Source organism: Aedes aegypti, chromosome 1, assembly GCF_002204515.2.
Source record: "Aedes aegypti strain LVP_AGWG chromosome 1, AaegL5.0 Primary Assembly, whole genome shotgun sequence".
Classification (NCBI taxonomy): Eukaryota; Metazoa; Arthropoda; class Insecta; order Diptera; family Culicidae; genus Aedes; species Aedes aegypti.
Window position 1 is genome coordinate 300,698,617 of NC_035107.1, and position 24,146 is coordinate 300,722,762.

General features: G+C 36.5%; 1 protein-coding gene across 8 annotated transcripts in view; it reads left to right on the forward strand.

Moving 5' to 3' along the window:
- Positions 1-24,146, forward strand: part of LOC110674205 (collagen alpha chain CG42342) — a 658,184-nt gene that overhangs the window by 566,317 nt on the left and 67,721 nt on the right. For 6 of the 8 annotated variants that reach the window (XM_021838257.1, XM_021838251.1, XM_021838254.1 and 3 more), the window contains 4 exons: positions 930-1,116; positions 1,174-1,334; positions 1,399-1,608; positions 5,876-5,938. In XM_021838257.1, the coding sequence (XP_021693949.1) occupies positions 930-1,116; positions 1,174-1,334; positions 1,399-1,608; positions 5,876-5,938 (621 nt within the window). Of the gene's footprint in view, positions 1-929; positions 1,117-1,173; positions 1,335-1,398; positions 1,609-5,875; positions 5,939-6,140; positions 7,377-24,146 lie in introns of those variants that run through there. The other 2 variants (XM_021838258.1, XM_021838253.1) reach the window with 2 other exon arrangements.

The following is a 24,146-nucleotide window of genomic DNA, read 5'->3' on the forward strand; positions in this document are numbered from 1 at the left end:
AAACCGACAACCATCGTCAGTAGGCGAAACAGAACATGCTGAAGTTATTTTCGCAATAAATTCGCCACTCTCTGCTCTGCAACGACGATGGAGCAATGTGTTTACAAGTTCACCGTTCCCCCTCTAATTGAACCTTACCCCCCTCATGGAAAACGTGGTGCAGTAGACACAAAAAATCATCCATCTGTCTGTCGCTCGCCTGCTATTCGTTAGGAGCAAATGATCCTAGCGTTGCGTCCCACGACTCTCCAATACGGCATAGCCAACTTTCTGCGTAAGAGTTTTTTGAAATCTGCAACGCACGCTATATCTTAACCAGCAGATTATAAAAATCGAATGTACATAGGATTTTTTCTCGCTAAAGATCAGTATTCGGTCCATATTCTCATAATCGGAAGGTTTTAAAATATTCTATCGGTGAAAATTTTATCCATACATTTTGTTTGGGCAGATTTCGGTCACAAAACGGGATTTCCATAATTTTAGTATAGAAAATAGCTTGAAAGTGGAAAAAATCAAAATTTCACCGATAGAATATTTTAAAATCTTCTGATTATGAAAACACACACCAAATACTAAACTATAGTGAGAAAAAATCTGATGTACATTCGATTTTTATAATCTCCTGGTTCAGACATAGCGTGCAACGCAGTGCAAAAAAAATCTGACAGTCGCTCGCCGCTGCAAAGTAGGCGAGAATATGTGTAAATTAATTTTGATTCGTGTTGTTTCCCCGTTTTTTTTTTTGTATTCCGCGTGGCTTTTATTACCATTTTAAATATTGATCCATGGGCGAAATGTATTTTTTTTTCTGGCGTGATTCCGGCCTACGGCCCTTCTCCAATGTTCGACGATTTATTCAACCGCACAGAAAATGATTAATTTATCATGCCCTCTTTTTACTCCGCACTTATTTTTTCGCCGTCCAGGGTCCAAACAAGGACGATGACTACGACGAGGCAACGTTAGCACAGTTCCGGGGTCCTCCAGGTCCTCCCGGGCCTCCAGGACTTCCAGGGCGAGATGGTCTTCCCGGACAGAAGGGTGACTCTGGAGAAGTTGGAGCACCTGGATCACTTGGACCACGGGGGCTGGACGGAATGGCCGGAGAACCAGGTAAAATAACTCGTTTTTACTCCAAAGATTCTATGACTGACATTCTGACGATGGCAGGTATTGAAGGACCCCCCGGTCTGCCCGGTTACCAAGGTCCACCAGGAGAGAAAGGCGATCCGGGAGATATTGGACCTCCGGGACTCATGGGTCCACCAGGCCTACCAGGTCCACCCGGTTATCCAGGTGTCAAAGGTGACAAAGGCGATCGAGGAGATGGCGTGAGTACTTTCTGAACATCTTCTAGAACAATTCAGACAATTAATCTTTTGAAACGTTTCCCAGAAGTTTAGGAAGATGCGAAGGCGACAAGACCACGAAGGAATGGCCGATGAACCCTACCGAGGGGAAATGGTGTACGGTCCACCGGGTCCACCAGGGGCACCTGGTCCAATCGGTCATCCAGGACAGCCGGGTCCTCGGGGGTACGACGGCAAGAAGGGTGATAGGGGCGAAAAGGGTCAGAAGGGAGAATACGGACCGATGGGACTGCCGGTGAGTATAACTGGGGACAATGAAATCGAATCGAAATCGAATCGGAATCGAATCGAAATCGAATCGAAATCGAATCGAAATCGAATCGAAATCGGAATCGAAATCGAATCGAAATCGAATCGAAAATCGAATCGAATCGAAATCGACAATCGAATCGAAATCGAATCGAAATCGAATCGAAATCGAATCGAAATCGAATCGAAATCGAATCGAATCGAAATCGAATCGAAATCGAATCGAAATCGAATCGAAATCGAATCGAAGGAATCGAATCGAAATCGAATCGAAATCCGAATCGAAATCGAATCGAAATCGAATCGGAAATCGGAATCGGAAATCGAATCGAAATCGAATCGAATCGAATCGAAATCGAATCGAAATCGAATCGAAATCGAATCGAAATCGAATCGAAATCGAATCGAAATCGAAAATCGAATCGAAATCGAATCGAAATCGAATCGAAATCGAATCGAAATCGAATCGAAATCGAATCGAAATCGAATCGAAATCGAATCGAAATCGAATCGAAATCGGAATCGAAATCGAATCGAAATCGAATCCGAAATCGAATCGAAATCGAATCGAAATCGAATCGAAATCGTCGGAATCGGAAATCGAATCGAAATCGAATCGAAATCGAATCGGAAATCGAATCGAAATCGAATCGGAAAATCGAATCGAAATCGAATCGAAACGAAATCGAATCGAAATCGAATCGAAATCGAATCGAAATCGAATCGAAATCGAATCGAAATCGAATCGAAATCGAATCGAAATCGAATCGAAATCGAATCGAAATCGAATCGAAATCGAATCGAAATCGAATCGAAATCGAATCGAAATCGAATCGAATCGAATCGAAATCGAATCGAAATCGAATCGAAATCGAATCGAAATCGAATCGAAATCGAATCGAAATCGAATCGAAATCGAATCGAAATCGAATCGAAATCGAATCGAAATCGAATCGAAATCGAATCGAAATCGAATCGAAATCGAATCGAAATCGAATCGAAATCGAATCGAAATCGATCGAAATCGAATCGAAATCGAATCGAATCGAATCGAATCACGAAATCGAATCGAAATCGAATCGAAATCGAATCGAAATCGAATCGAAATCGAATCGAATCGAATCGAAATCGAATCGAAATCGAATGAAATCGAATCGAATCGATCAAATCGAATCGAATCGAATCGAATCGAAATCGAATCGATCGAATCGAAATCGAATCGAAATCGAATCGAAATCGAATCGAAATCGAATCGAATCGAATCGAAATCGAATGAATCGAATCGAAATCGAATCGAAATCGATCGAAAATCGATCGAAAAATCGAATCGAATCGAATCGAAATCGAATCGAATCGAATCGAAATCGAATCGAAATCGATCGAATCGAATCGAAATCGAATCGAAATCGAATCGAAAATCGAATCGAAATCGAATCGAAATCGAATCGAAAATCGAATCGAAATCGAATCGAAATCGAATCGAAATCCGAATCGAAATCAATCGAAACGATCGAAATCGAATCGAAATCGATCGAAATCGAATCGAAATCGAATCGAAATCGAATCGAAATCGAATCGAAATCGAATCGAATCGAAATTCGAAATCGAATCGGAAATCGAAATCGAATCGAAATCGATCGAAATCGAATCGAAATCGAATCGAAATCGAATCGAAATCGAATCGAAATCGAATCGAAATCGAATCGAAATCGAATCGAAATCGAATCGAAATCGAATCGAAATCGAATCGAAATCGAATCGAAATCGAATCGAATCGAATCGAAATCGAATCGAAATCGAATCGAATCGAAATCGAATCGAAATCGAATCGAAATCGAATCGAAATCGAATCGAAATCGAATCGAAATCGAATCGAAATCGAATCGAAATCGAATCGAAATCGAATCGAAATCGAATCGAAATCGAATCGAAATCGAATCGAAATCGAATCGAAATCGAATCGAAATCGAATCGAAATCGAATCGAAATCGAATCGAAATCGAATCGAAATCGAACGAATCGAATCGAAATCGAATCGAAATCGAATCGAAATCGAATCGAAATCGAATCGAAATCGAATCGAAATCGAATCGAAATCGATCGAATCGAATCGAAATCGAATCGAAATCGAATCGAAATCGAATCGAAATCGAATCGAAATCGAATCGAAATCGAATCGAAATCGAATCGAAATCGAATCGAAATCGAATCGAAATCGAATCGAAATCGAATCGAAATCGAATCGAAATCGAATCGAAATCGAATCGAAATCGAATCGAAATCGAATCGAAATCGAAATCGAAATCGAATCGAAATCGAATCGAAATCGGAATCGAATCGAATCGAAATCGAATCGAAATCGAATCGAAATCGAATCGAAATCGAATCGAAAAATCGAATCGAAATCGAATCGAAATCGAATCGAAATCGAATCGAAATCGAACGAATCGAATCGAAATCGAATCGAAATCGAATCGAAATCGAATCGAAAATCGAATCGAAATCGAATCGAAAATCGATCGAAATCGAATCGAAATCGAATCGAAATCGAATCGAAATCGAATTCGAAATCGAATCGAAATCGAATCGAAATCGAATCGAAATCGAATCGAAATCGAATCGAATCGAATCGAAATCGAATCGATCGAAATCGAATCGAAATCGAATCGAAATCCGAATCGAAATCGAATCGAATCGAATCGAATCGAAATCGAATCGAAATCGAATCGAAATCGAATCGAAATCGAATCGAAATCGAATCGAAATCGAATCGAAATCGAATCGAAATCGAATCGAAATCGAATCGAAATCGAATCGAAATCGAATCGAAATCGAATCGAAATCGAATCGAATCGAATCGAAATCGAATCGAAATCGAATCGAAATCGAATCGAAATCGAATCGAAATCGAATCGAAATCGAATCGAAATCGAATCGAATCGAAATCGAATCGAAATCGAATCGAAATCGAATCGAAATCGAATCGAAATCGAATCGAAATCGAATCGAAATCGAATCGAAATCGAATCGAAATCGAATCGAAATCGAATCGAAATCGAATCGAAATCGAATCGAAATCGAATCGAAATCGAATCGAAATCGAATCGAAATCGAATCGAAATCGAATCGAAATCGAATCGAAATCGAATCGAAATCGAATCGAAATCGAATCGAAATCGAATCGAAATCGAATCGAAATCGAATCGAAATCGAATCGAAATCGAATCGAAATCGAATCGAAATCGAATCGAAATCGAATCGAAATCGAATCGAAATCGAATCGAAATCGAATCGAAATCGAATCGAAATCGAATCGAAATCGAATCGAATCGAATCGAAATCGAATCGAAATCGAATCGAAATCGAATCGAAATCGAATCGAAATCGAATCGAAATCGAATCGAAATCGAATCGAAATCGAATCGAAATCGAATCGAAATCGAATCGAAATCGAATCGAAATCGAATCGAAATCGAATCGAAATCGAATCGAAATCGAATCGAAATCGAATCGAAATCGAATCGAAATCGAATCGAAATCGAATCGAAATCGAATCGAAATCGAATCGAAATCGAATCGAAATCGAATCGAAATCGAATCGAAATCGAATCGAAATCGAATCGAAATCGAATCGAATCGATCGAAATCGAATCGAAATCGAATCGAAATCGAATCGAAATCGAATCGAAATCGAATCGAAATCGAATCGAAATCGAATCGAAATCGAATCGAAATCGAATCGAAATCGAATCGAAATCGAATCGAAATCGAATCGAAATCGAATCGAAAATCGAAATCGAATCGAAATCGAATCGAAATCGAATCGAAATCGAATCGAAATCGAATCGAAATCGAATCGAAATCGAATCGAAATCGAATCGAAATCGAATCGAAATCGAATCGAATCGAATCGAAATCGAATCGAAATCGAATCGAAATCGAATCGAAATCGAATCGAAATCGAATCGAAATCGAATCGAAATCGAATCGAAATCGAATCGAAATCGAATCGAAATCGAATCGAAATCGAATCGAAATCGATCGAAATCGAATCGAAATCGAATCGAAATCGAATCGAATCGAATCGAAATCGAATCGAAATCGAATCGAAATCGACGAATCGAATCGAAATCGAATCGAAATCGAATCGAAATCGAATCGAAATCGAATCGAAATCGAATCGAAATCGAATCGAAATCGAATCCATAGATTGAAATGTCGTATGACTAATTGTTCTTTTTTTTCTTTCTCAGGGTCCAATGGGAATGCGAGGCGATTCGGGTCCAGTCGGTCCAGTAGGCAAAGCAGGCCATCCGGTAAGTCAATCATTTCCCCTTCGTTCAAACCAACTAACCGTCTGGGCTTTCGATGATTTTCGCTAGAGGGCGACCAAGGTGCTAAAAAATGAAATTATCTCTAACACGTGTTTTCGTTTTTCTCTTCTCCAACAATGCTTTCACATTGGACCGGGATTCTCGCTTACTCACATCGCTCTCTGTCTTTCTCGCTCGCCTCCAGGTGTGGGAATACTAATTTCAAGGGTAACGTGATTCGAAGTTTTTTTAGGTTATGATTTGATCATTCTAGAAATAGAAGTTGAGTTTGGGTATTCGTTCGACTGTCATCACTAATCTAGTTAACCATGGAAGAGGGTCTTCTCTCGTACCGAACGAGTATTGGAAAATCAAAAAGGAGTTAGAAATTCAATGTGTTATTAAGGTATTATTTGACAAGATGAGTTATTATCGGTATATTGGGGTAAAAGGGCTTATTTCGACTCGTCCAACACAACAAAATACAAGAAAACTAAGACTCTGATCAAGTATTCGAGAATTGAGGAGCAGAGAAAGGGTAATTGGAGATGATTGTATTACTAGAGTAAGTAAGGGACGAGGGCTAAGGTACACAAAACCATATTTTTATAAGTGTTTATAAGAAATCAGCGGGAAGAGGAAAAGGGAGTGACAAATCGAGAGAAACCTAGAAAAGTGCGATGTAAAAACTCAGAAGGTAAAACTTACAAACGATTGTTGTTAGTCATTGATACTTCCTCTTGTTTCAGTGTCTTTTTTCGCTTCAAACATTTTTCGACATTTAGATAAAACACCAAAATAAGGGAAAATTGATGTAGGAGTAAGTTTGACAGCTAGGTGTTAAATAAGGCAAATCTAAAAAATCCAACAAATTGTGAATACTCTGTATACTTTCCTTTTGATTTGCGTACTTTTGGAAACCTGCATTTTGGAAACCATTTTCGTTCTTCTTCTACTTCTCGGGAACCCCATCTAGGATAGGCGAAACAAATTTTATAAATTCATCAGAACACAAACCAACATATCTTTATAAGAAGAAAAAAGCAAACCAACAAACTATCATAACTCCCTTACCTTACCAACTACTACTAAAGGCTAACTAAACTCTATCGTGTTCGTGTAAGTTATTCTAACTTTCAAAGCTCTCTCCCCCATAAAAGGAATGACAGAAAGCCAACGCGAATCTCTCTTTCTCATATCATAACCTCTCAACCACCCCTCACACAAAAAAAAAAGCTGTCGGCGTTTGATTTGTGCAGAGCAAAACCATCCATCCGTTCCATATATCATGAAAATAATCCATCACAAAACACCGCCCATTCACGCAGCTGACAGACAGACGGAGGAAAAGTTTGTTAAATATTGTAAAGAGTCATATAGAAGCGAGGTGAAATAAAAAGAGTCAACAAATAAAAAAAAACAAAACCGATTGAGAAACGAACTCTAATCGCAGCAACCCGTTTGACCAATTTAACGGAAAAGAAACATCCATCAGCGCGTGGCATGCACCACCGCATGCTTCGATCCGCTTGTCTGACATATCTCTTCTAACTAACCGCCTCCCCCACCAACACTAACCTTGCAACGCACGTCCACTGTGTACAATGGTCTGAATCGAAAATTCAGCACGAAGAAAATTGTTTTCTCTGTTCTCGTTGATCGTTTCATAATTGAGATTAACATTTTCTTATCAAAAAAGTTGGTTAGAATGGTTTGTTTAAGAAAAAAATTTGTATCAAACTTTTTATTTTTTTATCTTTATCAATAAGAACTTTTGGCCCTGGTCTAGTTCATCTTGGGACCAATGGCTCTACGGAAATCTTTAAAAACAGTTGGTCCAGTTCGTCTGAAAAGCGACCAGCTTTTCATGATAATATATAGGAAATGTTTGCTGAAGAGCGCAGTCAAAATATTTAACTATACAAAAAAGTTTGCTTCAATTTTTTTAAAGAAGATGCAAAACTCAATCATCAAGAACTTCTCCAAAAACATCCAGAATAACATTTGTCCTGCTAAATCGTCGATTCGAACCATTATGTTCTGCCCCTTCGAAAAAAGGGGGGAATCAGTCCATCTATATTAATTGAGCAAATTGAAACCAATTGGCCTATACCTCGCGGCGGTTGTCTCGGCTTGGGGAATCTGTCGAATCTGTCAGAATTTCTCTCAGTCTCGTCTTGTCCCGTCCAATCGGATGGATTCTCGGTCAATCAACCGACGGAGCGTGATGACGTTTCCGGTAAACCATTTCCCTCTCGTAAGTTGATTGCCCTGAAGTTTAATGAGTTTGGTGAATCTCATTGATCCCGAGCATGAACGCTTTACTGGTGTATTGTACCATATTAAGGTATTGTTCCAGGTTTGAATCATACATAGTTGGTATTAAGAATATTGTCAACTCTCTCTTACTCGATATCGAGTTAGAGTTGCATTTTAAGGCTACCTCGCATTTACACTGGTTTTGTGTTCTATAACTCGATACTTCCCTAACTGGATGGTTCCTTCAATATCGAGTTATGGGGAGTTGACTATACCTCAACAAGATATTGTTTGTTTATTGAGATATTCTAGAGGTACTGAATTACTAATGAAAAGTTTCACTTGGTGTAAAATACTTCAATTTGTTATTCTGCAGCAATTTCCTGTTGCTCGGGAATCATTTCGTCTAACAGTTAGGAACGTTAGGTTATTGGTCCATGTGTTCTTTATCGGTGGAAAATGACATTGGACCCACTGCTTCTGCTTCCGACACATACCACATACTAGGGAGAAAGGGGAAACAGAGGGGAAGGGGATACTGATAACACGACGAAATCGAGCGCCCAGATTGCAAAACTTTTCCTGGGTTAACGTTGTCAAGCTTTCGGTTACGGGAAACTGCATTACTTTTTAATAAATTTTCCATCAAAGTTGTTCTTCTTGGCAGTGTGGACCGTGTTCTGCTCTGCTAGTGACCTGTATCCGTCCGCCCCGGTTTCTTGCGATTCAATGTCGAACATGTGTTCTTGGTTCGGTTCAAACGAATGTTCGTTCAGTTTAAAGTCGATCAAAATGGCAATTGTCGTTAAGGAGAGACGATGTCATTTGGCTAATTTGGGGAATATTGAAACAGAAGCTTGAAAAGCTTCCATACAGATGTTTAGAAAGCTTTTTTACAAAAACTTAGTAAAGTTCTTAAAGGTCCTGTTAGGCTGAATGTCGTTAGGCTGAAAGCCATTAAACCGAAAGGGTGAGGCCGAAAGGATCGTTAGGCCGAAAGGGTCGTTAGGCCGAAAATGGCCGTTTTAATGAACCGTAAAGTCGAATGGGTAACTAGCAGGGATAGGTCAGGATAGTTTGCATGACCTAGAGGCCACCGAATGAATTTTAAGGTCGAATTGATTGTTGATTGCTACATCAGGATAATTTGAATTACCTAGAAGCCCACAATATACGCAGTGAACTACTACTAGAAAGAATCGCTTTTGTTTAAAAGAAGGCCAAAACACCGATGAATGTGTTAGCGGTTTGAAATAGTTGTAAATGATACAATGTTATTTCGGCCTAATGACCCTTTCAGCCAAACGACCTGCAACCGTTCTTAAAAAAAGCAAGAAAAGCTTTTAAATCGAAGGTCGGAAAGCTTCCAACCAGTAGCATCGAAAGCTTCTAAATATCAGTTTGGAAAGCCTCCTAAGCAGAAGCTTGGAAACTTTCTAAGCAGAAGCTTAGCTAGAAGCTTGCCAACAGAAGTTTGGATAGTTTTCACTCAGAAGCTTGGAAAGCTTCCAAACCGAAACTTTAAAAAATTTTAAAAGAAGCTTGAAAAGCTTTCAAACAGAAGCATGGAAATCGTCAAACAAGTTGCTTGGAAAGCTTCTAACATAAGCTTTGTAAGCTTCCAATCAGAAACAAGGAAAGCTTACAAACATTGGCTCAGAAAGATGCCAAACAGTAGCTTAGAAAGCTTCAAACAGGAGCTTAAGCTTATAAACGATAGCTTGAAAAGCTTCCGAACCGAAGTTTGAAAAGATTCCAAGCAGAAGGTTCTAAAGCTTTCAAACGATGCTTTGGAAGGTTTTCAAACAGAATCCTGCAAAGCTTTCAGAGCTTTCAAACAAAAGCTTGCAAATATTCCAAACACATTTTGGAAAGCTTTTATACATATTTTTGTTGAAACTTCCTAAGAATGTTTGAAATCTTCCAAAAGAAGCTTGAACAGCTCACTTCAAAAAAATGAGGTGTTCTACAAGAAGCTTTGCAAGTTTCTAAGACTTCAGTAAAATGGATTTCGTCGTTCCCAGATTTTTAATTCCATTTCGCTACCCTTTTTTGAGCTTGGAAGCTTTTCAATAGAAGCTAGGCAAGTTTCTCAATAGAACCATTAAAAGCTTCTCAATAGAAACTTCGAAAGCTTCATAAAAGAAACTTCGAAAGCTTCTTAAAGAAGCTTCAAAAGCTTGTTGATAGAAGTTTCGAAAGCTTCTCAATAGAAGCTTTGAAAGCTTTTCAATGGAAACATTGAAATCTTTTCAATAGAAGTTTACCATTATATATGGACAGCTCTTCAATAGAGGTTCGGAAAGTTTATCAATAGAAGTTCGGAAAACTTCTCAATAGAAACATGGAAAGCTTCGAAGGTTTTTTAGCAGAAGCTAGGAAAGCTTCTTAATAGAGGCTTGGAATACTTTTCAATCCAGAGTTCCTCCAGAAATATGTTTCCACCAGCCATTCCTCCAGACACTCTTCCAGAGATTTCATCAGGAACTCCTTCAAAGTTTCCTCCAGGAATTGTATCAGAAATTCTTGCAAGATAATCGTTATCGTAATCCCGACAGCGATTTCTCTAGGAATTCCACTGGGATTTCGTCAGAGATTGCTCCAGTATTCCCTCTAGGAATTCCTCCAAGGAGAACTTTTGATCGTTACAAGATTTTTAAGACCGGTTCCGAAAGTGCTCCAAGAATACCTTCAGCAATTCCTCCCTGTCCGATTTTTCTATAGAGATACTTGCAAATATTGTTCCAGGGATTTCTGTAGGATAATCTGTACTGGGATTCTTCTAGATATTTTGCGAGTTATTCCTCCATAGGCTCCGGGAGCTTTTCAAGCAATTATTCCAGGGATTGCTTCAAGGACTCCTTCAAAGATTTCTTCAAAAATTCTTCAAACGTTTTCTCTTGATATTCTTATAAAGTTTCCTCCAGAAATCTTACCAGAGACTTCTCCAAGAATTCAACTAGGAGAATCTCTACAAAAACTCCAAAAATTTCCAAGCATACTTGTAGAAAATTCCCCAAGTTGACCTTTCGAGATTCTACAAGGAATTATTCCGGAAATTTCTTTAGGGATTCCTCAAAGGATTCCATCAAGATTTTTTCAGAGGTTCCACCAGGATTTCTTCCAGGAATTTTACAAGAAATTATTTTAAGATTTTCCTTCAAGAGTTCTCTGAAGGATATCTCAAAGAAAATCGCCACTTGAATCACTCCAAAGATTTTTCCCAGTAATTCTTCAAGAGTTCCCCAAGAAATCTTTCCAGAGATTCTCTATTGGCCTCCGAATTCCTATTTGAATTCGTCTAGAGATTCCCTCATGAATTCCTCCAAGTATTTAATTAGAAAATATCCCAAGAGTCCCTCCATGGATTCGTCCAAGAATGTTTCCAGGAAATGCTCTAGGAACTTCTTCACTGAAGATGTTTTTGAAAAGGCACCTGGAGAAATTCCTGGTAGAATCGCTGGAGAAATACTTTTGACCAACTCAGAAGGAACCTCTAGAAAAATTTCCTTAGAGTAAACTCTAGAGATTCGTGGATGATACGCTCAAGAAAAAATATATGGAGAAATGCTGCAGTATTACATGAAAGAATCCTTAGAGTAATCTTTAGGAGAATATCTGGAAGAATACCTTGAGGAATCCTACCTAATCCCTGGAAGATTCTTTTGAAAATCCTTTGAAAAAAATATTTCAGGGGTCTATTGATAAATACCCGAGGAAACCATGTTGAGTAATTCTTGGAGAAATTCCTGGAAAAAAGGCTGGGTCAATCTCGGAAGGAATTCCAGTAAAACTATCTGGGTAAATTGCAGAATGAATTAATGGAAAGTTACCTGATTGATAATTGATAAAGGAATGTTTGAAAGATAGCCTGGGTAAATTGCTGAAGGAATTCCTAAAGGCATCTCTGGAGAAATTCCAGGATTAATCCTTGGAGGATCTCTGGAAGAATCACTGTGGTTATAATGCGGGAAGGATCCCTGAAGAACTCCCTGCAGAGATATTTCTGAAGAAATCCCTGGATGATTCTTGGAGGAATCCATGGAGAAATTTCTGGAGATAACACTGGAGAAATATCGGGTGGAATCCATGTAGGGATTTCCCTAGAGAAATCTAGGTAGAGATTTTCCTAATGTAATCCCTGCAGAAATTCTTAGAGATTTTATTGATAAAGGAAAGAGGATTGTTCCATGGCTAATCTTCTGAGAAACTTCTAGAGGAATCCTTGAAGGAATCTCCACAGAATTTAAGGCCAAAACGAATTTCTGAAGAAATTTCTGAGATAATCGATGGAAGATTACCTGGAAAATTCCTTGGATAGTGCTGCATAGAATTGCCGGACCTTTCGAAAGCCGAATACTGACCTTTTTAAATGTGTTTTTGAACCAAATTCCGATTTGTTTTCGTCTAGGATCCATAATTAGGATATCTTTTACATTCTCTATGCATAAAAGTAATTGAAAATGATTTTTTGGATGATTTAAGGCTTGTGTCCGGGATTCGATGCATCCGGACACATCGAATCAACATAATACCGTGTTTAAAGAAAAACAAATAAAAAAAATCGTGTAGTAAAGAATGCTTGAAGGATTTTCTGATGGATTCCCTGGAAATTTTCCTGATGGAATCTCTAGAGAAATTCCTTAAGGAATCCATGGAGCCCTGAAGAGGACTACCTGGGAAAATTCCTGCATGCATCCTTAAGGTGACCCATGAAAGAAATACTGATGAAATTTCTGGAGTAATGCTTGAAGAGATTGTTCTAGTGCACCCCTTGAGAAAGATTTGAAGACATCTCTGTAAGAACCCCAATAGAGTTTTTCTGGATGAATCCTTTAATGAGGTTCTGGAGGAATCTCTGAAATAATATCGGGATAAATCGCTTGAAGAATTCATGGGGGAATATCTGGTAGGATTCCTGGAAGAATCCTTGGAGAAATTCCAATACAAATTTTACTTGAGGAATATATCGTCCCCTTAATGCTACAACTAGATAACTCGAAAATCAAAATTTTGAGATGTGCAAATTTGTAACTATGACCGTTTTACAAGGTGATGGTTATTCGCAGAGAATATGATTGGAAAATAAGCTTCAAGTTATGTATATTGAATCACACGCTTATGAGCTGTAGATATTTTTCAGATCTAATTGAGAATAATATTTAGACATATTGAAGTCAAAAATTTCAAATTTCGAGTAATCTATTTGTAGCATCAAGGGGACGATATGACGGATTCACTGGAGGAATTCTTGCGGACACTCATTGCGAATTTTCTAGAAAAATCACTGTAAAGATTATCCTGCAGAAATCTCCTCTCCAATAATCCTTGGAGAAATTTCTGCAGAAACTCCTGGCAGAATTGCAGAAGGTCATCTTGGAGTCCTACTGGAGCTGGCCTCATAAATCATAGTGATCTAAAATACTTCTCGGAGGAATCGCTGGTGACATCCCTAGTGAAATCCCCGTAGAAATCATTGTAGATTATATCGGAGGAACAAATCCTCGAAGTAATTCCTGGGGAAATCTCAGCAAGAGTCTCTTCTTGAAAGAAGTTTCTTAAGATATATCAGGAGGTAGGGTCGGATTCACAAATATGGGGGCCCTGGAACCATTGTATTGTGGTGGCCATTTACACAGAAAAAAAACTTGTTGATGCATTAGAATAGATCAGATATTATTAATGTTTTGGTAAAGTTTTCATTACCAAAAGTCATGTTTATATGTTTACAGGTTAAATTCAATGGTTTTGGGGCTTATTCGTCAACAATAAAATTTATTTGATGATTGCTTTCTTATTGGTAGCTCAGATCAAATTATGCTTATTCTTTTCTGTTAAGTTTGAACTTGAATATTGAGATTGTTGAACATACAGATTTATTCAACAGTTTTGATGTGAAGAAATTGAATTAGGGCTGGTCGCAGTTTTTTTTTTGTTTTCTAGAAGCTTGGTTCCTATTGTAATTCAAGTCTCTAAAAAGTCTTAATTTTTAATGAAAGGTCTCTAGGTCTCTAATTTATTCAAAATGGTATCTGAAGTCTCTTTTTTCCTTATTCTGGTTACAGTAAATCTTAATACAAAATTATACAGGCTCCAAATAAAAAAATAGAAGACTTTACCGTGGGTAATCAACAAGTTCTTCAAGAATTTCGTCTCATATGTCTCGAGGAAAATTTTCCAGAAATCTTTTACTGATATGTCCACAGATTGCATCTGGAATGCTTTCAGGGACTCCTACAGGGATCTCTCAAGAAAAACTTTCAGAGATTCCTTTACCAGTTTTCCAAGAAAATCTTCCAGTGATTTATCAAAGCATGCTTAGAGTTTTTCTCTAAAATATTCTCCAGTCATTCCTTGAACACTCCTACGATTTTATCTCCAGTAATTTTCTCAGGGAAGCAGTTTTGCCAGATATTTTTTCACTAATCATTCAACAGTATTCTCCAGATGTTACTCTTGTAGATCTTAGAATTTTTATAAAAGATATTCGAAAAGTAAATCTTGGAGGATATACTTAGGAAATCGATGTAAAATCGATCACCGGAAAATTCTTTGGGATTCAGGACTTTCTTGAAAAATATCTGAGAATCTTTGGAGAAATTCCTGATGGAACCTCTAGGGTATTTTTTATGGTTAACCTTGGAAAAATCCCGGTTATATTCTTGAGATATCCGAAAAGAAGATTTCGTTATGAAAATTCTTGGAGGAATTTCACGGGAAATCATCACTTTATGATTTTCTGGGAAAATCTTCGGAATAATCTCTGGAGTTTTTGGGAAAATATCTGAATTCTCAAGAAATTTCTAGAGAAAATCATGAAAAAATAATAATCGGTAATACGAGCAGTAATACTGTCGTAATGTCCGACCTGATTCTATGAGGAAGAATCACATTCGTATCTTCTGATTCCTATTAGATTACGTTTTACTTTTCTGTTTCCTGTTTGGTCAATTTGCGGTCTTTATTTTTTTTTGGTTCTCATCTAGCCTCTTTTTGGTCTTTTTCTAAGGTGTCTCTTAAAATCCTATATTCAATGCATTTTAACACTACCATCCATGCAGTGTGATCGATAGAATCGTTTAATTAAGTTCTATTACCTGTTCTACGGATCTTTATTTAAATTGCATTCTAACCAACGCTCAACTTCGTTGAGAAAGCTTTCGTTACAGTTGGAAAAGTCACGTTAAAAAATCGTAAGGAATTTAAGCAAAAGGATTGCACTCTACTCGTTTATTAGGGTGCCGCTTATTTTTCAAAAGTTCGCAAAACCAAAAATTCGTGTGCTTTTATAAATTCAAATCACATTAGAAGAGAAACCTCATAATTTGAGCCAAAAATATTAAGACTTAGAGGTGGCGCAAGCGTCTTGAAGGTGATTTTTCAAGTTATAAAAAATGGCCTTCAGTGAAAACATCAATTTTGAAACTTTTAGCACCATTATCTTCAAAATTAAATTTATGAAAGCTTTGTAGAACATCACATTTGTCTAAAATTGAAACTAGTTTAGGTTAAATGTAGTTTTCTCCATTTTTGTTCTGCATTTTACAATATTTGTTGAACCATAACATTATAAATACTCAACCGATTTACAATCTTTTTACATGTTTTTGAAAAAAATTTGTTTTTTTCCAAACAGTTCATACAACACATTTTCCTAAAAATGGTTTTGACTTAGTTTGTAATAAAAACTACTCAAAAACATGATTTTTTAAAGAAAAAATCCATATTTTTGATTGCTTAAGTTTTTTTGGCGAAAATTACATTTTTCCTATAAAACTTAAGTTTATTAAGCATCTTGTTTTAATTACGAGTTGAACAGTGCATATTTTTTTTAACATATGCAAGAATATATCTTAGTTTCAAAATGATTTAAAAAACACTGTCGTTTTTCGTTAAAAATACAGTAATACCTCGATATAACGTAACCTCGATATAACGTAACCTCGATATAACGTAACCTCTATATAACGTAACTCGATATAACGTAATTTTTACCTCGATATAACGTAACTTTTTTTTGACCCCATTTATTTATACAATTTTTATTAAAAACATGGTTTATGAACTGCTATAAACATTTTTCAAGATTCAAACACCTACCAATACTAAATCAAGGCAATTCAAGCATTTACTATCACTGAAAACAGTCATAAATCGATATCGAAATTTCTCGACGGATTCTGAAGATGCCTCCAGATATTCCGCCAATAATTGCTCCATGGGCTTATCTCAAACTGTCCTGGTATTAATGTATAAAACTTAAAACCTATTCTTAAAATAATTCCGACAGGGATATTCCAGAAATTCCACAAGTTAACCCTCCTGATATTCATGTGTTATTTCTCCAGGATACAAAGTGGATTCAACTATGAATTCTTCAAACGATTCCACATATGATACCTTATATTTTTCCGGAGTCTTGAAATTTATAAATTATTTCAGCATTTTTTCATGAATTCTTGCAGCAGCCACTTCAAAGGACAATCCAGCTATAATTCTTGGAATGCTCTACAAATTAATTAAAAAAAACGTACAGGTATTCGTCCAAAAACCTGAAGAACAATTTTATTGGCATTTCTCCACCAATTTAATTATGATTTTCTGCAGAACTTTTTACAAATATTTATGCAGAAACCATTCCATATACTACTTTAGGTTCTTCAAGGATTCTATGTGAAATGAAATCTTTCATTGATTCCATCACGAATTTCTTAAGAAAGATTCCAATGATTCTTTTTCATTGGGTTCGTCAAGTAATTCTTGAAGACTATAAGTCTAGAAATTTTTTTATGGATGTTTTTTATTACAAAAACATATTCACGGATTTCAAAAACTGAGCATCCTCCTCCTGAGATCCCCCAGAAATTTCTCCTAAAATACTACCGAAAATTCCACAATGTATTCGTTCAGAAATTTTTGCATGAAAATTATTCGAAGATAGTTCTTGTTTTTGATAGTTTTCTAGTGATTTCTTCATGAATTCTAAAAAAACATTTTTCAAAGAATTCTTGGGACATTCATTCTAAAATTCTGTCTAGAAATTACCAAAAGATTTGCTTTAGGAGTTCTACCACGAGTTCCTCATAACAAAATTCTTGAAATTCCATAACTGCTTGCTAGAAATGTTCATGGATTGCTCAACATTAACATTTTTCAAGATTTCTGAAAGATCTCATTTATGAATTTCTTCTATAGTTTCTCCGAGTGTTCAAGGATTCCTTCAAAGTTTTTTTCCTGAATACATTTCATTAGGGATTACTGCATTAAAAAGGTAAAAGTTAAAAATAAAACAAAAAGAAAAATATAAATAATTACATACTGAAAAATATTCAAAAAAAAAATGTGAGATAAACTGAAAATGCCTTCTATTTCAATAATCAGGGTGTCTACTCATTTACAGAAATGAAATTCCCTGAGATTTCCAGGTTTTAAAAAATAATTCCAGGATGAGCAAATCCCTCAAAATACCCAAATAGTCAATTTTAGATGGCAAAAAACTTTTTTTAAATGAAAAGTATCCTTGAAAATAAATTTATTGAAAAATAAATTTCAAAGTATTTTTCGCTTCAAAAAAAAAACAATTATCGGTTTTGTTTTTAGTATATACAGGAAAAAGGCGATTTTTATTTAAGGTGAAGATGAATCGAAGCCAAACCTCAAATTTTCAAGAGCACGAATCTGGAGAACCAAACATCCGTTTAAGCTGAAAACATAATCGATTGGTCACTAGCTGGTAGTGACCAATCGATTAAGTTTTCAGCTCAAACGGGTGTTTGGTTCTCCAGATTTGTGCCCTTGAAAATTTGAAGTTTGGCTTTGATTAATTTCCACCTTAACTGCCACGAAAATCAAGAATGTTTACAAATGATCTGAAAGTGCCTTAAATCATCGGTCATAAAAAAAATAGTCTATTCGATTTAAAGGAAAAAATATTATTTCCCTTAAAATGGGATTCAGGATTCTGGAGAGCGTTTCGGTATTTTTTTCTTTGTGGAAATCAGAGTTAGTAGTATGACCGTGTTACAAATAAAATCTTTATAGACCTAAGGCCCTGTTTGGAATTTCTTATGACATTACGACAACAGCTCGATTTAGTATAGATTTCTTTCACATATTACTCCGCAGATCTCTTCATGAGTTTGTTTTGAGATTTGTCACGAACTTTCTTAGTAATTGTTCCATGAATCTTGTTTTCTATATCTTCAATAATTCAATCTGGATTTATTCCAAGGATAATCACATTAGGAATCATCCATCCAAAAAAAATATTCCATTGATTTCCCTAGAACTTCCTCCAGCATTCCCGTTTAGAGCATCTTCAAGAATGCAAAATTCCTTTTTTTTTTTTTAAACATTCCTTAAAGAAGTCTTTAAATATTTTTTCATTCAGTGAAACATAAAGAAATTTTTTTAGATGTTGTGGAGAAAAAATTAAAAAAATCTGCGATGAATTTCCTAGAGTAGACTCAGATGAAGCTTATGTGAGTTCTAAGTACTCCTTGAAGAATTCCTACGAGCGTGTCTGGAAGACCTCCTAATTTATTGATAAAATTTTATCCTAAAAGAATTAAAACATAAATTTGAATCTTCAAATAATGTCCTACAAGACGTTTTGAAGCAATTCGGACCGAATCCCTGAATTTTGACTAAAGTTTTGAATAATCCGTGAATATTTTATTTGAAAAATTATTAGAGAAGTGTTTGAACCGCAGCAACAATATTTTGATGATATGCTGGAGACATTCCAAGATAAGTTTCTGGAGCAACTTAATCCTATGTCAAATTTATAGAGGAATTCTTCGAGAAGTTTATAATAGATATCATCGAATAATGCCTGAAGGATTTTTGGAGCAATTCCTGAGAGTAATAGTGGATGAATATTTGAAAAAATCCCTATGAAAATGCCTGGAATAAATGAAAAAAAACGGCTTAGGAATTATTTTAGGATTTTGTAGGAAAATGTCGGAACATTTTTTTTTTCCAAAAACTCTGGAATAAACTTTTGAGGAAGCGTTAGAGTGCTCTACAATTTTAGGACCAAATTCTGAAGAAATGCCTCTAAGCATCCATTGAAATCGCTGGTAGTATCTGGGGAGACATTCAGAACTGTATTCAGTATTCAAGAAGAAATCACTGGAAAAATTACTAGAATGACTGAAGCATTCCTCGCGAGATCCAAGAACTTGTGGATTAGTCGCCTAAAAGCCTAATAGTTATAATATAATTTTGCATCAGAATTCACTGCAAGCAGATTAAAAGGGATTTTAGAGATAATTTTTATTAAAATAGACTTTAGAGACCATAACCAAAAATAGAGACTTGCACAGTAATCTAGACTCTAAAAGAAAATTTGCTTACTTGAGACATGTAATATTTTTCGTGTCTATTGTAATTTTTGATCTTTCCCTTCAAAGTTTATTATTTTGGTATAATAGACAAAAAAACATTTGTAAAAATTTTTGATTTTTTTCAACTTATCAACTACTTATGAACGACACCTAATTGGAGCTGTACTTGCCTTTACCAATTTGCTAATCTTAAGTGTCCTTGTCTAAATATGTTTTACGCTGATTAATTAAAAATCGTTGAAAAGACTGAACATGTCAACTAGCGTTTTTATAGCGGCGCAGACGAAAATTTTTTAAATTGAGGACATTTTTTGTCACAAAAACGACAATTTATACCATTTATTACTGTTTCAAAATAATTTCCCTGAGTGGAGCCGAAATTCCCTGAGAATTCCAGGTTTTTCCAGGTTGAATAAAATTCCCTGATAATTCCAAGTTTTCCAGGTTTTTCCAGGTAGTAGACACCCTGATAATATCAATATAAGACCCATTTTCTCACCAAACAATACATGATGAACGAAATTCAGAAAAAAAATATTTTGCTTCGATATAACTTAACCTCGATATAACGTAACGAAAATAAAAATCGAGTTACGTTATATCGAGGTATTACTGCACATGTTTTTATGCAGTTTATGTTGAATTATTTGGTCAACACAATATTTTAGTGAAATGTGATGCATTAAAAGTTTGAAAACATTCAAATAAGCTTCAAAACCATGTGAAAATATTTGGAATCGGTTAAGTATTTTAGAAGTTATGGTCGAACAAAGATATTTTTCAGTAAAATGAGTAAAAAATGGAATAACTTACTTTTTGTTGAAACAAGTTTTGGTTTTAGACAAATTTGGTGTTCTACAAAGTTTTCATGAATTTAAATTTTGAAGATAAAGGTGCTAAAAATTTCAAAATTTGGTTAGAAATTACCGAAGTTATGGCTTTTTCATTAAAGGCCATTTTTTATAACTTGAAAATACACATTCAAGACGCTTGCGCCACCACTAAATCTTAATAATTTTGGGTCAAATTTTAAGGTTTTTCTTCTAATGTAATTTGAATTCATAAGAGCACACGAATTTTTGGTTTTGAGAACTTTTGAAGAATAAGCCGCACCCTAATGTTTATCCAAATCGTTTTCGAATCTACTTGTTTCTCATGAAGTCAACAAAATTCCATTCTGAATGTTCCGATATTTTGTTTTCGAAATTTCATTTAAACTCAAAAAATTTGCATAAAATTCGGCCAATTTTTTCGGATTTCTTAAAACAAAATTGAATCTTCCAAATCATACGATGTGATTCAAAAAATATATACCATTCCATTGATTCTAATTATTCGTAACAGTTTATCTACAAATATGTTTTTCGGGGACCAATGATAGTGGGGGCCCGAGGGCATGACCCTCTCTAAGATTTAGCGACAACATTTTGATTATTCTCAGCTAAAGCTGAAGCTTTCAATAGTTCCAACCAGAAGTTTCCAAATGTTTCAACAGAAGCTTTCAAACGTTTTCAAATGAAGCATCTGAAAGCTTCCAACTGTAGCTTTCCAGAACATCCAGTAGAATGTTTGGTAAACTTTCTTCAGAAGCTTAAAAAGCTTCATATGAATTCTTGGAAAACTTCTAAACAGAAGCTTGCAAATCATATTTGAAAAAGTATTAAAAGAGAAGATTGTAAATTTACCGTACAGAAGTTTCAGAAACTTTTATACAGAAAATTTGAAAGCTACCAACAATTCCTTTTTCTTTCTTTAGGATTCACAATCCTATTAGACTGCCTTATTTAGTAATTGAAGTTCTATTTCTGCGGATTGAAAAATAATAACTGATAGATCTCCTCTAAATATGCAAAGAAATTTGTAATAACAGGACACATAGCAAGCAATTTTTCACACCAAGAAATATCCACTTCCATAACCATATTCAACCGACCCAGCAACCGAAGGAGTGCCTGCCGGAACACCGGAAATCGGCAGCCGCGTGCCCATCCATAAATCAGTAGTGCACCGTTCCGTGGCAGAGCGTTTTCAAAAATTTATTGTTCCAATCCCACCTCTGTTGGCGTGAGAGGCGCGCAACCACACCTTGTACAGAAAATTCCACAGTTTCTTTGGGAGGCCCCGATCAAAGCGCAAGCCAAGACTAAGTATGCACCACTGCATCTGCACTTCGTAAGCTCTAGCCTGAGGCGCAGGGCTTCCCAACTGGTGGTGGTCCGCGGGCCCCTTTCTCGATACCGAGATGTGGAGAGTCGACTTTGTATAGGGTTGCAGCACCGAAACGGTTAGGAACCACTGCTCCAGCGTATGCCGCTTGATTTGAATGGGTTGGATGTTCGGTTGCTTTGGCAACATACAAGCCACTGCAGCAGGCGTTGATTTGATTTCGATTCCTGGCGTGCCGTGTTGGTTGGGAATAAATCACGCGGAAGCAGAGAAGTGAACTTTTATTATTTTTCGTTACCTTTAGATTTTTCGCTGAAGTGGAAGCGCTGTTGTTCTGTGAGCATGTTCTAGTCTGAAATCATTGTCGTCGTTCGCAGTGGTGGTGATGATGATGATGATGATAGGGATCTATATGAGGTTTACGTTCCTGATGTAAATGGCAACATGCACCCGTATCCCTACTTCGAGAGGTGGGAAAGACACTGACAGAGTCTTGAAAGATGTCTCAGGGAGGAAGGTTGGTGTGGGTGGCGGAGAACAAACGAACGGAACGAAAATAACAATAATGTAGGGATTCAACGTGGGAGCGGAAAGATTGAATTTAATTTGATTTTCAATTGATCGCTTTTGTGTGATACGGTCCAAGAAGCAAGGCTCTTGATTCTCTGGTGTGGCACGGCGAGAAACTGTGGGTTACTTCGTTTACCTAAAATGAACCATCTGTGGGTCTCAGATTTCCTTCGGTGTCAAATCGAGAAGTAGGCGGCATACAGATCACCGACTGCATGCAGATTAGGGTAAGTGAATCAATTGTGAACCCGATGATTTGTAATTTGAAGCAGAATCCCTAATTCGGTTGCTAGGTTCCGATGTTTTCAATTTCCAAATGACAAACTGAATGCTAAAGGGTTGTGGTGCTGTTGTGTCTTATCGTCATCTGCCGGAATTGATAGCCAGCCATCCACCTAAGTGGAAGACAATTGATAGTAAACTGCTTGCAGATGTTCGTACACAGGACAACAAATGCATCATTCCGAGCAAAGTGCACTTTGCTCCAAATCTACTCCGTACAGTTTAGGGATAGATGGGATGGATGAAATGTGCAGCACTTTCAAGGCTTTTGTTTGTGCCTTTCTAACCTCTTTTGAGACGACAATGGAGAGCAAGTGTAGGTGTGTACTCAACTCAGGCAGCGGCATGGGCGTAGCCAGTTTAAAGACAACTGTTTTGCTACAAAGCTTCAATTATTCTTAAAAATTGTCAACAGCATTTGACAAATAGAACACTTTTGTGTGACTCGTCAGTAGTCACTGTCGATCAAAGTAAGCTAACATATTTCAGAAGTCACCCAACGACTCCCGTAGTAATCCTTTCATATAGAAGGACAACTGCCAAAAAGCTCGAGGGATAGAGCCGTGTCGAGTGAAATTTTTGGTCGACAGTGACTCCAGTCGAGTCATTTTGATCGATTCGACTTATAAAGTATACTTCTTGGAACACCTTGTAATTAACCTATGGCAATGTCAATGATCTTACTGCGAAATAATTCCATATTTCATTAACAGTTTACAACTTAAAAGGTTTCTGCTAAGAATCTCGCCTAGGAATAGGGTTCTAAAGCCCTGTCCCAATATTAGTATCAAACGCTTAATTTTAGTCCAAAACACATGTTTACTCATATTTTGAAAGTTTTTCGTTCATTTAAGTCAGAAAATCCATTTTCCGGTTTTTGAGATTTTGATACACCCATTGGTTTGAATTCTAATTTTGGGTGCATTTTGTTTTCCGTGTCCTTTCCGAAATGTCAGACAAGAACAACCCCAGTGTTGAAAAGTAAAACCCCTTTGGCTTTTTTCTTGCTACGTTCGGTTTAAGGTTTCTGATATCAAGAGAGCCTATGATCGGCAGCGATTTGAACCCTAATTTTGTTGTGCGATAATTGGTAAAAAAATAAGTAAAATATGACCGACTTTCTAGCCGACCTGCCATGGCGGAGGAACATGAACTTATAGTAATATTTATTGAATTAAATACGATCTATTTCTTATACATATGTGGTGGTAAAATGGTGAGGTGAATGTACATATATTGAACGTTTTGCACAAACAGCCTATATTACGTAGTAGCAGCTCTAGGCTGAACGTAGCATAACTGGACGTCACACATGATCAGTGTTCAAACTTTGAAAAATTAAGCCTAAATATGGTATAACCGTTACTTGAATGCCAAAGTAGTAGCAAGAATACGCTCTTTCGTGTTAACTAAAAAAAACAAGATTTTATCAAACATTTTGGGACTCTATTCTCGAAGGGGTATCTTCTCGTATTCCTTCTTAGTACATAGAATCTTTATCAGTAAGTTATCATGGATATTTTCTTTAGAACCCATCCAATAATTGCTCTACAAACTCTACGTTAATTCTTCTAAGAATTTGAATG